Source organism: Mytilus edulis, chromosome 14, assembly GCF_963676685.1.
Source record: "Mytilus edulis chromosome 14, xbMytEdul2.2, whole genome shotgun sequence".
Classification (NCBI taxonomy): domain Eukaryota; kingdom Metazoa; phylum Mollusca; class Bivalvia; order Mytilida; family Mytilidae; genus Mytilus; species Mytilus edulis.
The window spans coordinates 19,727,748-19,742,769 of NC_092357.1; the positions used below are offsets into that span (position 1 = coordinate 19,727,748).

Genomic DNA, 15,022 nt, shown 5'->3' on the forward strand with positions numbered 1-15,022 from the left:
ATTTTCTTTAAATAATGAAAATGAGAATATTTGGTAGTGTAAAATGAATTTAAATGTGAAACAAATTACTTACAGGCACAAAGATAGCACTAAATTCAAATATATTATGTAAAAGGAATTATAAAAATGTAGAAGGTGCGTTAACAACATTTTCTTATATTTCACTCTTATAACATTTTATAAGGAAAGGATTGTTTCTGCATAAAATATTTTAAAATGGCAACAGTACAACGTTATTATCAAATGAACTAAAACAATTAGCAAACCAAAGTTTGCATTATGATCATAGTAAAAGATGACCTTACACAGTTCATTACTTTACGCCTGAGAGCATAGTGTATTGAAACATGGTATCGTCTTGGTTAGTTAAAGAGTGACTTATCGTTCTGAAAGGAAATAACTCCACATATCTATTTACATTTTTCCTATGCCTTTTCAACATTTTGAGGTTGATCACAATATAATTATCCGTAAACTTTAAATGATATGCACTACTATCAACTAACATTTTAGATGTTTAAATTGTATTTCTTTAAAAAGTTTCAAATAACAAAACTCGTCAAAATTACAAATTTATTAATCGTATCAATGTTTTTTTGACGGTGTTAAAATTGTCATATTCGAATTCCTAAATAACGTCACAGTACAATTGAAGAATTTTACGAATTGCGTAAACCATATACAGCACCTGAGCGGCTAAACGGTACATTGTCAAAATATGGAACATATTGAAGATTTATACCGAGAAGTAAACAAAAGTATGGAGGATGGTGGGAACTTTTTTTGGAATAAAAAAAATGTATGAGGAAATCATAAGGTATATGTAGATCTTACGTTGCAATAGATATATCAAACAGATTAACAAACATCCTTTAGTTATGTGGTGATACCTTTTTTTTACTTAGATAAGTTATTCTTTCATTATAGGGTGTTTGCTACTCTTTTTCAAGACTGTTACAAATTGCTAGTATATACGTACATTTGTATATACGTAACGAAAATCAGGAAATCATCAATAACATGTTATGACAAATTGAAACCATATTGTAGAAAAGATATTCTCAAAGCTTTCCAGAAAAGAAAACTATTAGACTGTATTGAATGTGAATCGCTGTATTCTTATTATTAGATGTTCCTATATTACATATTCAATGTATGGTGAATACGATGAAGAATATTGCATTAGTTAACTTAAAGTTCTATTGACAAAACGAAAGTTTACATTTTACAACATCCTTTCATGTTTATAATGCTTAAAGAGAAATGGACAAATAGACTAAGTAACTGCTTAATCAAAGTTGAAAGAAATCAAATTTAACTGATTTTTAAAATGATCAGCTTGCTACATATATTTTTCAATGGTAAAACAAAATAACGTACTTTGTCCGTAATTGATGTTTACATCAGAAAAAAAACATGGTTAAGGTCACTTTTACTTGCTTTTTTGCTTGTTTTTATCACACAAAAAATGACATTTATAAACATCTTTAATAGAAAAGGATCTTGATCGCTCTCCTATCATATGTGTTCTAAAATGATTACCACGTAAACATACGCTTATTACTATTAAAAGCATTACGCTGATGCTCAATTGGAAAAAAAATAACTCAATTCACAAAATAGATACCATTGTTTAAAAAAAACTATAACAGCTTTTCAAGACTACACATATTACATATTTCTAATAGTTTTTTTTTAAACCTAATTCAAAACGTTTGGAAAATCATTGAATGTTATAATATACGTCATGTTTTTATATATTCTGAAAATTTCACAGGGGTGTATAAACGGTACCAACATAATCGCTTATAAAATGATAGGATTTAAAATATATTTAAGATTGTCACTCGTCCGATTTACGTTTTAATTTATCATTGTCTGCCCGGTGAAAGTTCTATGGCCGAATATCTAATGAATTATCTAACATTCAATTGTTAAATGGGACCAGGGTATATATTGATATGCTTTTGAGACAGATACAATGTCCTAATTACATATTTCAGTTTATGATTTGATCCCTTGTTTAAGATTAAAGTTTAAATAACTGCTATAAACAAAAAACGAATGTATATATTTTGGATTTCCCCCATTCATTAATATAGCCGAATCGATAGTTTTCACCTCAAGTAAATTTGCGTGGGTTGAAAAATAAAACTTGTTCTTTAAATTGTTCAACCTAGATTTATTTAATGTGCATGCACCATTACTAGGTTCAAGGTACATGTATTATTATTAATGGTTGCGAATCATGTTTATTTTGTGTATCTGAACTGATAGATAAATTTGAAAAAGGGGAAATTCATAAAAAATGACAAAACCAAACGGTCAATTAAACAAGTTGGAAAACCCAGGTCTCATTTGAGATAAGAATCTTTATTTACATTATAATTGTACTACTTTTTGATAACAACAGAATTCGTTGTTGAAATAAATAGTCCTGTATATTCAAAAATGTTTCCGTGCATTTATGCTTCTGATTGACAAATGCATGATCAATTATTTCAATTTCAGAAATATTACATACAGAAAATGCTATCAAAATTTAAAATGTGAGTTTTTGTTTTCGTGAAACCTATCCCGTCGCACTTTCGTCGACGAAACGCGCGTCTGGCGTACTAAATTATAATCCTGGTACTTTTGATAACTTTTTTTCTCGAAATTATAAAAATATCGCAAACATTTCTTAATTTACAGTAACGTTATCAAAGGGACGTAGTTATGTACTGTTTCTCCTATATAACTATGCGATTAGCACTGTTTATGTAGAAAGTCAGTGGCATGTTAAACAATTCAATAAAAATTAGTTTACTACTGTAACTATAATATTTTCCCTGTTATTATGCAATTGAAATATTTTCTACGAGGTATTTTTTTCAGACCAAGCTGTGTTTTTTTTTATAGAACAGTATACAAATAAGAAACTAACTTTTATATATTAATTGATATCTTTGTTAAAACGGCGAAAGAAAAAAGTGTATGTTGTAAATATATGACCTTAACAACATTTATATTCTGAAAGACTTCTCCTTGTGGACAGACTTGTATTAATATTGTTGGAATGGACAGCGTTCATACTGTTCTTAAAGAAATTTGTCTTGCAGTTAGAGCAATTTTTATTTGTAACTAAGTACATACCATGGATCAAGATGATGTGACATATTTCAATCAAAAACAAGAATTCCATTTTATCTTCATCAAGAAGTACATTCACCAAAACACTTATATTCAAATCAATGATGCATTATAGCTAGTTAACCAGATGAATGACAGTCGTAATAACAATTGCAGAAGAAAAACATAAACAGATTCGGCTCAATGATAACGTATCCAATCGCATCTGTAACGTTGACAAATACGTTTTTGATGACGTATTAACAGAAATATGATCGAATCAGATTCATATAAGGAAATAGACTAAACAAAAAGAAAAAACCAGATTTTGTCATGCAGTGTGACTTTTAATGATTATACGGATAGTTGGCACAGTTAAACGGCATGACGGGAATGAATACTGAAATTTTATTATTATTATTTATTTACTAACGTCCTTGAAAAAATATGTGATAAATTTACATATATATGATGTTTTTAATTTTGTAGTCATATGTATTTAGTTATCAAAAGTACCAGGATTATAATTTTATACGCCAGACGCGCGTTTCGTCTACATAAGACTCATCAGTGACGCTCAGATCAAAATAGTGAAAAGCCAAACAAATACAAAGTTGAAGAGCATTGAGGACCCAAAATTCCAAAAAGTTGTGCCAAATACGGCTAAGGTAATCTACTCTTCATTGAAGACAGTGTTTGAAATGTCTTCAACAGTTTTATTCATGATAACGATGAAAATGAATTGAATGCACTGGTTTGATGTAACTACTAGTATGTACCATATTGAATAATTGATTGATTGTTGGTTGCTTAACGTTCAGTGGCAAATTTTTCAGGCATGTTCAAGATGAGAAAAAAATAAAAAATGGTGATTGCATTTGTGTTTCGCAATTCCCTTATCATGCATGTCCTTCATAAATGATCAAGGTAGAAATAGTTTTCGTTTAACATACACGTAACACTCTATAAAACAGCATTTCACAGTATACACCCTTCTTCTTGTAGTATGTAGATAAACTCACAAAGCCTTCGTAAGTTTACGTGTCATCGTAAGCCCATCGTAAATAAATCGTAGGATTTACAGACGTTTCACAAAGCCATCGTAAGTTAAGATGATCGTAAATAATGCGTTAATCCTATGCGTAACTTACTACAGCTATACCCAGTCGTAACTCCATCGTAGCTTTTCTACGAAAATGAATTAATCCATTTGCAGCGTTCTTTATTCTTGGTCAAGATGCCTCAAATGTTAGAAGACGAAGAAGAATCGTCAATATTATAGAACTACACTTAATTAAAGTCTATTTTCGTTTGATTATTTGTATATGCAAGCAACTTTCATAATGCAATTTCCAAATCCTAGGCATTTATAATCACTTTTACTCATCTTATTTCTTACCGGCGTCCGTCTTGACAATTTGATAAATAGGCTTTCTATCACGTCCGCGTTCTGAAATCTATTTATAATTATATCACTACAGACACAGTGGTAATCGATAAAACGTTTATAGAAGGATGTTTTATTCCCATTTTCAAGTTATGTGTACAATATAAATCTGAAATCAGTGTTTCACATTCAAAGCAGATAATAATTATTCTTTGTAATTTCGGCCAAAAAAGAAATGTATTTTTTAAAATAAGAATATCGCAATAAATATCTGACTGTAATTAGTTTCGTGGTTATAGATGGAACTTATTGCAACTATTAAGATATATATTATATATGCCTTTCGAGTGACTATTTTTTGATCGAATTTAATGTAGATCATATATACCAAAACTAATAGAGGGTAAGCTGCAGATCAATAAGACTTTGTGTAGATGCGACATGTCTTAAAAAAATTAATACAGTAGAAAAATAATTTTGAAAAAGGGGGGGGGGGGGGGGGGGGGGGGGGGGGGGTTAAGATTGAAAAGTGAAGCATTTTTTTCTGTTTACTTTATTATTTAATAGATCGTAACAAGTGCCTGTGCACATCTCTCCTCGGTCCGTCTTCTTTTACGTATATATGTTATTTAGGGAAAGAAAGACAATTATTCTATACACAATAGCCGTTTTAGCTATACAAAACAGCTAGTTGGAAATGTAGGTAATACGTTAATAAAACAGCAATCAAATGACAAAGACGAACTAAGGACATCCAGAAGGCAACATAGTATAGTATAGTTTTCAACAATATAGATAGATGTCTATGTTCCAGACCATATGAGTATTTGTACCGTACGCGTACTTTTTCAAAATACGCGGCATACGTCGGACTGTTCGCGTACGGTCTGTCAGATTTTAAGGTCAAGTTTTAATACAAATAAATATATTACAGATCAACACGACATAAATCTCGAATTGATATAAAAAGTTCAATTGTAATTGGAATAAAAACTTATTGTTTTGACTATTTTAATAGGTCTCGTTAATTTAATATGGTAAGCGTCTGTATTTAGCATGAAATTCAATATTGCTCACTAAATTGAAGCCGACAAAATGTGGATGAAAAGTTTTTAGAATATTTAGGATTTTTATCTAGAAAAAAAGTAAAAACAGCTAGTGAGACAACAGGTCAATTTCTCGTTTTAATATAAAAATAAAATTTGATAGAAACGATACAAAAAAAAACCATTAAATAGCAACTCTCCAAATAATGTAACAATCTAGGAAAAAAAGGAAGAAGTCTAAATGTAAAAAAAGTTAATATAAATTTAAAATTACCAATTTTTAAATACATAAACGCGTATTTCCCGCTTTACGTAACACTACAAGAAACTTTCCTAGGAGCCGTGGATTGCGAAATGTCGTCTGTATATTTCTAAAATATTTACATAAATTGATGGCGTCGTGTGTTAAAACATTTATCGGCCAATCAAATCGGTATATATTATTTAATATTCACGGTTGGGAACCCCTCTAATCCGAACTCCTGCGTCGTAAAAATTACAAGCTTTGCATATTCTTTAGCTTTTATATACTTAGTAGGCAACCCTTTTTGTTGGTTGGTTGTATCATAATATTCTAATGCACCGATTTTTAAAAGAGACCACCAAAACTCTACTTGTGGATACTCTTATAGTATTAAGCATCCTATCCCATTAATAGGCGCTTGAATACTAGTATCAGATATTTATTTGAAATAACCCAAGATATCTGAGTTTGTGAATGAGGTTTACAGCATAGACGATAATGCCCCCCCCCCCCCCCCTAAAAAAAAGCGAGAAAAAAGAGAGAGAATATAAAGTAAGGTTGACAAAATAACTATACTCTGCGTTTTCTGCATACCAAATTATATATTGATATACATATATCATTTGGAATGAAATGTTGGACTAGTCCTTATCAGAACTGGTTCACTGATTTTAGCCATGCTAATTATGTTCATTAATAAGCATCAGTATTTTCGTCCACTATTCGAGACTTACATGTAGTTAACCTGACATCCTTCTCCTACATTGTGTCAATAATAATTACAAAAATGAAATTTCGTGAAAGAGTTCCGACAAAAATAACCATTGACAACAAAAAGCTCTGTACAGCTGAAAAAAAAACCATACAACAACTAGTCATACAATCAAAGAGCTATAATTCTCGATTTTTGGAACGAAGTATGCAAACAAAGAACAGAAACAGTTGAAGAGCTATCAGACCAAATAGAACCTAATAAATCGCCAAATCGTGCAGACGAAGATCAACTGTGTCTAATGGAGTTGAAACCTTATAAAAAAGAATGTTTGGTATGATTGCCAATGAGACAACTACCCACAAAATGACTCAAACATTAACAACTATAGGTCACCGTACGGCTTTCAACAATGAGCAAAGTCCATACCGCATAGTCGGCTATAAAAGGCCCCGATAAGACTGTAAAACATATCAAACGAGAAAACCAACGGCCTTATTTATGTAAAAAAAAAATGAACGAAAAACAAATATGTAACACATAAACAAACGACAACCGCTTATTTACAGGCTCCTGACTAGGGACATGCACATTAAATAATGTGGTGGGGTTAAACATGTTAGCGGAATCACAATCCTCCCCCTAACCTGGCCGGGACAGTGGTTTAACAGTACAACATAAGAACGAACTATAAACATCAGTTGAAAAAGGCTTAACTCCTCAGATGGACAAAAATACATGTGGACAAGGCCGGGTACTTATACATCCCGACACAAAAAGTCACAATGAATAGATCTGAGAGTACTTCGATTCTTTATAATTTGAAAATTTATATTCTTTCGCCGGAATAATTCCTACGTCCTAAGTTTCATATTTGAGAGATCCATGACTATTGATTCCAATTTAAAAAAAAAACAACAACAAAAAATATATTTTATATATAGGTCTGGAAGACGAATGCTTTTTGGGGGGTTGGGGAAAACCTATTTTTCTTTCACTACAAATAAAAGTTAAAAAAAATAAAATTAAAATCCTTCAAAGCGATTTTTATATAAGCATTTTTTTAAATATTGGGCTATCAATAATAAACCTAATCTGTTCTGATGATAAAATGTTTACTTTGTCAGATTCCAGATAACTCTTAATGTCGGATAACTAATAATGCTGTACATGTTATAAAACTTTATGCTCAGCGCTAGCTTCTCATTACTTTTCCCTCATATATTACAAATAGATAATAAAATTGAGAATGGAAATGGGGAATGTGCCAAAGAGACAACAACCCGACCAAATAAAAAAAAAACAACAGCAGAAGGTCACCAGATATATCTAATTTCATCTAATCTACTGCTTAAATTGTTACAAATAAGCTAAGTTAAAATATTTATATTTTCTGTGTTTCGTTTCAATCAAACATTTAACAAAATTGATAAATGGTTTAATTTGTGTAGTGCAAATTCTAAAGGGACACATAATTTAAAGTATAAGCATATTTTTAATGTTGAAAAGATAAGAATGGCTAAAAGAATTACAGACCAAAGAAATGCGCCCCCCCTTTTTCGTTGCCCCTTATCTAAAACCCTCACTGTGTCGGATAGTTTCGTTGAATATATTTGACTGTTTTTTGTCTCCAAAAAGAATATTGGTACAATGTATTTTAAATTACTGAAAAGGTGAACATAAAGAAAAATATTGCTTGACTCACGTCAAAGTTTGCAATGTATTCTAAACAAATTAAAATCGTAAAAATAATAATTTGTGTTTAACCCATTCAATACTGAAAAAGAACCTCACTAAAAATATGGCCAAATAAACAATTAAACTTCAGACATTTCTGCATCTTATGGTATCTATTTTATAAAAATCACTCGTAGACTTACTTGGTAATATTTTTTTGAAAAATACCGATTTTAGTTCAAATGATCGCACATTTTTTGAGTAAGAATTCACTTTTGTCCTATGACTGTAAGCGTCATTTATCTTGAATTAATATTGAAAACGGACTAAAATTCTTTAGTTGTATTAATGTTGATATACAAATATCGCCATAATTCGCCATCCATAATAATTATTTTAAAAAATGTTTATTTGGCACGCCATACTCGATAAAAGTGCGGACGTGAAAGAAAGCACTCTTCTCGGTTTACGATACACTTACGATGATAAACACGACGTAACTTGCGATCAACTTAGTAGTTCTTTACGATGCCTTTGTGAAACACACGTAACGGGAACGTAGAACCACACGTAAACCGATCGTAAACTGATACGATCATCGTAAGTTAAGAAGGCTTTGTGAAACGGTGGAAATTTGAAATTTTATATTTACGCCATACGCGTGTTTCATCTACTAAAGACTTATCGGTAACGCTCGAATAATTTTCTTTTTAAAAGCAATATGATGTAGCAGAGTGATTTTTCATGCTTCATAAATTATGCAATTTGCACTTTTGAAATCATTGATTTATATTAAAAATCTACTTATCAAATTCTTATTGAGTCTTTAGTTTAATTATTTCACTCTTGCAAAGTATTTTTAATAAAGGATATTTATCCTTTATGACTTGATTTGGTATACAGTGGCGTAGCTTCCATTGAGGCAATGAGGCAACTGCCTCACTAGTTTTTTTTGGCAAAAAAAAAAAAAAATATGAAATATTTTCATGTACTTGACACTTAGTTTTATTTCAAATAAGAAAATACTAGATCATCGTCTTTTTCTGTGAAGCTTTTTTATGGAAACATACATTGTCGCCCGTCAATGGTATTATAAATTTGTAAAAAGTTGTTAACGATCCAAAATTGGAAATCATGGACAAATATCTTATTAAAAAAAGAAAGACAGTCACTGCAGAATCCACGGATAATATGGATCCGGGTATATTAATATATAATAGTTCTTTAGTATCATGACAGCATTATATCCGATTTATTGTGTATAGATCTTTAAATTGTGTATGAAACAGGCGCGGATTCAGATGGAAGAAAAAATGGGGGAGGGTCGGACCCGGCATACGCCCCCTAAACATGCACTTTTTTTAGCATATACTTGTCATTGTTTCGCCCCCTAGTATTTAAACCTGGATCCACCCTGTGACATACTAATGTGTGTTCCCAATAAAAAAAAAAGAGAAAGTCCGCGGTCGGAGACATATCGGTAGAAATATTTACACATCCTTTTTGTTTTTAAAGTCGGTAACTACATGTACAAATAGCATAAGCTCTGTATGGCTATTTTAAACCGACACACAATCATGAGACAAATATACAAACAGTACAATATTAAAAATTAATAACATGTATGTCTGTCTGTCTGTCCGTCCGTCCTTTATAACACTTTGATAAGCAATATTTCATTTTCTTACGGAAAGACGGTCGTATCAGGCGTTCATGATGAGCAACAAAAAAACTGTCAACGATTAACTTGCATGAACTTATTTTACAATCTGACTTTTTTTTTGCAGTTATATCCAAAACCCATGAAGAAGCTTCATGTAGCGACTCTCAAGATTCTGAAACAAACCCAAATACAAAAACACAAACACAAACACAGTCTCTTGATCCAGTTGGTTTTATAGGAAAATCTTTAAATGATACACTTAAAAGTACAATTCTTGGTTCAAAATGGACACCAGAAAAAGGAAAATATTCATTTCCTCTTACACACGGTAGAAGATATAATGTAGCCTGGGAAGATAAATTCAATTGGCTAAGGTATTCTCCTTCTACAGATTCTGCTTTCTGTGCTCCCTGCATAGCGTTTGGTGAATGTAAGTCTTCTGGTGGCTATTCAGACAAATTTTCCTCGTCTGGAATGAAAGACTGGAAAAATGCTGTCGGGGCTAAAAGAGGAACTTTTTTGATACATCAAGAATCTAGTGGCCACAAGGAACAAGGACGCTTTGCTCAAATCGTCGAACTTTCTACAAATCATTGGGGGAGGGGAAAAAACATCAAGTGTAGTATTTCTAAGGCTTACGAAGATAATATTAAGAAAAATCAACAGATAATTCTCAATATTATCGACGTTATCGTAGTCATGGGTCAACGTAACATACCACTTCGAGGTCATATTAAATTGGGATAAAGACGCTAAACGTGAAGATGGGAATTTTGATTTTTTCGTCCATTGGAAAGCCGAAGACAAACCCGTCCTTAAACAACATTTAGCTACAGCAGCATACAGCGATATGGCGATATGGCATTAGGTTGTAATCACAAATTATACATTTAAATCCAGGAAAACGCGTTTCAGGCCCTCAAACACCCCTAAAAAAAATTTCGCCTCGCTCCGCTCGGCTCAAATTTTTTCGCATCGCTTCGCTCGGCGAATTGCCTCACTATATAGAATACCCAAGCTACGCCCCTGGTATATAATTTACGTATTGATTAATGTTACTCATACATATTCATGGAGGTTGAAATTGAACTCTTGTTTTGATTGGTTCTTAGTTATTGGCGGTTAAATTGAGTTTTCCTTTGTGTACCTTGGGTAGAATTCACCTGGACAGTGGTCAGTGAAAGACGTCCATTATTCACTCAGACTATTATAGCAGAAACCCATATTTACAGATTGTGTATTTATTATATTCAGCTTGACAGTTTTCTAGACATGACTAGTAAGTTGCACTTTCTTCTTTATTAACATTTTGACACGAATTAATAGATTTGGTTAACTTTCCTATTTTCGAGTAAATACTCTTCAGATTGCATGTTTATAACATCGGAATGAAAGATTTGAATGAGCGTATTTTTGGTAAAGAAGCTAGGTCATATTTTTATAAAGTAATGTAATATTTGCCGCTGATCATAGCGTAATTATGTAATGTATAGAGATATCGTAATAACAGTATTTTACGAATACTGCATGTAGAAAAATAGCGGCATGTATGATAAGTTACAGTATATTGTAAAAAGAAGAACGAGTTACATGTCCGCATAATGCTATTTTTATATGGACGAATTGAATACAATTGTCATGTGATTAGTATTTTATATAATTACGAAGAGTCCGTTCTTATTATTGTATTTTGGTTTTCAGGACTCTGATGTAGATTACTTCTTTGTACTTTGTGCCAAGTTCCTTATTTACTAGAGAACTCACTCCACAAGTGGTAAGCGCATAATTTGTAGTTTTTGTATTATTTTATACTATAGAAATGATAGTTATTCATGGATTATTTCCATTGGCGATTTGCGCGTTTTTAGCAAATCAGTGGTTGAATTTATATGTTGGTATTCAGACATAGTAAATACTTTTTGAATGTTGTAATATTTAATAAGTTTAAATGTAAACTTTCATATACTTGCGAGAAGTAATTTTAAGATACATTTAATTCTATTTGGTTGTAAACGCATTGAAACTGGTTACCGTTATAATTAAATGTCGGTCAGAGAAACCGGTTTGTTACAGTACATGTGACATGTGATGTACATTTCACTACACGATTGAATGAATGAACATTCCATAGTAAATGTGTATCTACTGTTTATAATAACACTATTATTCTAGGAATCGTTTGAACTGTATCTAAATTGTCTGTGATATTATATGTGTATAATATATTCTATATGTTACATGAACTAGCATTAATGTTTATAATCTTGTTATTTCAGAGTTTTTATTCTCTGGTAATAAAACCATCCGAACCTTAGAAAGTCTTTCGTTTATTTCATTATACCGGAAGAGACCCCTTTCACATAAAATAAGAAGTTGCAGAGCACGACTCGGGGCAAAGATTATGACGATTTGAATCCTTATAGAAAGGAGATGCATGTTCAAACCCTGACACAAGGCAAATTTTATGACAATTTGGACCCAAATAGAAAGGGATACATGTTTATAGCACATAACAGGGCAGAGGTTATGACGCTTTGGGCCCAAAAAGAAAGGAGAAGCATGCTTATAGCACGACACATGGCAAAGATTCTGAAAATTTGAATCCAAGTAGAAAGATGCTATAGATAATAACACGACATAAGGCAAAGATTCGGACGATTGGGGCTATTGAAAGGACATGCATGTTTATAACACGACACAGGACACAAATTATAATGAATTGGATGAAAATAGAGGGATGATACACATTTATAACACGACACAAGACAAAACCTATATGACGACTATGATATAAAAGAAAGGAGAACCATGATTATAACACACCACAAGACGATGCTTACAGTCATTATACGACGATTCTCCATAGAAAATTCTTTATTTTAACCAATATTGTAGATTCGTTGTTTTTCGTTGGTATCTATTTAAAGTGATCCAGCAAAGATTGTATATTTGTTGATACTTTATTTTATGGTTTGGCTTATTTGTAAAAAAGACTAAAGGTAACAGCATTTCGATGATTACATGAACTTGTGGTTAACTTTTTCCAACGATATTTGATATTCCACGAATGAAAATTCAACAGTTATTGGAAACTCTCTGAAAGACAGCGAGCGGCTCTGTGCTCATATATCCCGTCATTATGTTATTGTGCTATCATGGTAAAGTTTTGTATTCTTGTTTTTCAGTTTGCCAACCTGCATTTTCTATATGCCTTTTGTGCTTCTTTGTTACATATTAATTTTTAAGTGATTAAAATTATAACAAAGTATTGACTGCTTGACCCCAATTTTTGACATTTGTACCTGTTATGTCTGTTTGTTTTGTTCACACATCGTTGTCAATAATATTGAAGTACACATGAGAGGTTTAGCTAGCTAAAACAAGGTTTATTCAACATTTTCAAAATAAGAAAATGCCTTTTCCATGTTTGGAATATGACAATTGTTAACCATTCGTTTGATGCGTTAAAGTTTTTGATTTTGCAATTTGATTATGAATTTTCCGTTTGAAATTTTCCTAGGAGTTCGGTAATTTTGTTATATTTACCTTTTCCTTACATGAAACATGAAACGTTAAGAGTTTTCATGCTTTATAAAATTGGATTTATGTTCTCCTTTTTTGTTGTTTAACACGTAATTATCAGATCTTATATTTTAATTCATACTGTTGAAGAATCTCTTTGCAGGCGCTTCGGTTTTATCTTTGTGTATTTGTATATTTTTATATCTGTATGTAATTATTATGTCCTTCTAATTTATAGTGTCTTGTTTCTGGAAACATAATTAATGTTCTTTCTTCATTGACTGGTAAATAGTTATTAAAGGTACCAGGATTATAATTTAGTACGCCAGACGCGCGTTTCGTCTACATAAGACTCATCAGTGACGCTCATATCAAAATAGTTATAAAGCCAAACAAGTACAAAGTTGAAGAGCATTGAGCAAAACGTGATTAGTTTCATGGTCTCTCATTTAAACTTTTAAGAGATGAGTAAATGAATTTAAGAAAATATGGCATTGTTAATGCCTATATTAAAAAAAGAAAATACAGAAGGTATGAAAACTGATATTTGACAGACCTACGTCTCTTTTCACAAAACATATTAACAGTAAAAAGTCATACACATTCCTGCTTCAGCATAACTTACCATCAATTCCAAACGTTAGATTATTTGTGAAATGAGTCGCTGACTTGATAGTAATAATTCCCGAGCAAGACAGTGAAGTTATATTGACTTCCAGTCAGCAATGATGTTCTGCTCTAACTACAAAATTAAATACTTAAAGGAACACAGTTTTGTCCCTCAATGTTATCCTCTGACGGTCGTATCAAAATCTACTTTATTCCAAATCTACTTTAAACCAACTAATTTTCGCCATTGATTTATTTTAGCAACTTTCGCGAGTAAAACAAAAAATCGCGAATATAAAATCTAAGGCCGCATTTCTTTCTTACACAAACGATGCACACGGCTAAGCGAGCACATGTTTTGATCATTCCTTTAAAACATACGTTTGCAAAGTTTACATAACTTTTGACAAACTATGCAAACGCTTAAAATGCGTCTGCAGTTTGTCGTTTGTCGTTTATTAGTACAAACGCTACATATGTTTCTAACTTCAACCTGACTAAACGAAGTATTTGTTTCTACGTTTGTAAAAAGTCTGTTTACCAACAACATGTGCATGTGTTATTGAAAGTTCAGGGTCAGTAAAGACTTATTACACGATGTATCTGTTTCTACTTTTGTAGCGTTTAGAAAACAACAACAAACGCGACACAACGTTTTCAAACTTTGGGTTAGAAAGAAATGCGGCCTAAATCTTTATTTATTCACATTTAGTAGTGTATGCATCGCTTAAAAATCATATTGAAATAAAACTGATGTTTTAACAGGCGTTTTTCGTTTACTGCATCATATGCAACATAAGTTACCACGTTGAATAAAGTGTTTCTGGAAAATAAAAAAAAGGGTTAATAAAATTCAAATGCATTAATTGTTTTTCTGTTTGTCTTACATTAGGTGTCACACGTGTATGTGCCGATATTTTTTTTTAGGTACACAAAAATGTAGTTCCTCCATTGGGGTCTTTTTTACGGACAATTTGTGAATTGATTAAAACAAATACCATTAGTTTGTGATTTTATACTGCAATATCGTCGCACTCAAGAGAAAATAACG

General features: G+C 31.7%; 2 protein-coding genes and 1 long non-coding RNA gene across 4 annotated transcripts in view; 2 read left to right on the top strand and 1 right to left on the bottom strand.

The window, feature by feature from the left end:
• LOC139503245 (hemicentin-1-like) overlaps positions 1-3,287 on the bottom strand; it is a 40,913-nt gene extending 37,626 nt beyond the window's left edge. The window contains exon 1 of the mRNA XM_071293004.1: positions 3,136-3,287. Within this exon, the coding sequence (XP_071149105.1) occupies positions 3,136-3,184 (49 nt within the window). The 5' untranslated portion in view covers positions 3,185-3,287. The remainder of the gene's footprint in view (positions 1-3,135) is intronic.
• LOC139503680 (uncharacterized) overlaps positions 1-15,022 on the top strand; it is a 167,587-nt gene that overhangs the window by 84,237 nt on the left and 68,328 nt on the right. The window lies entirely within an intron of this gene.
• On the top strand, positions 10,920-13,108 carry LOC139503682 (uncharacterized). The gene is made up of 3 exons (XR_011659166.1): positions 10,920-11,119; positions 11,542-11,614; positions 12,117-13,108. It is a non-coding gene; the product is annotated as an uncharacterized lncRNA (long non-coding RNA).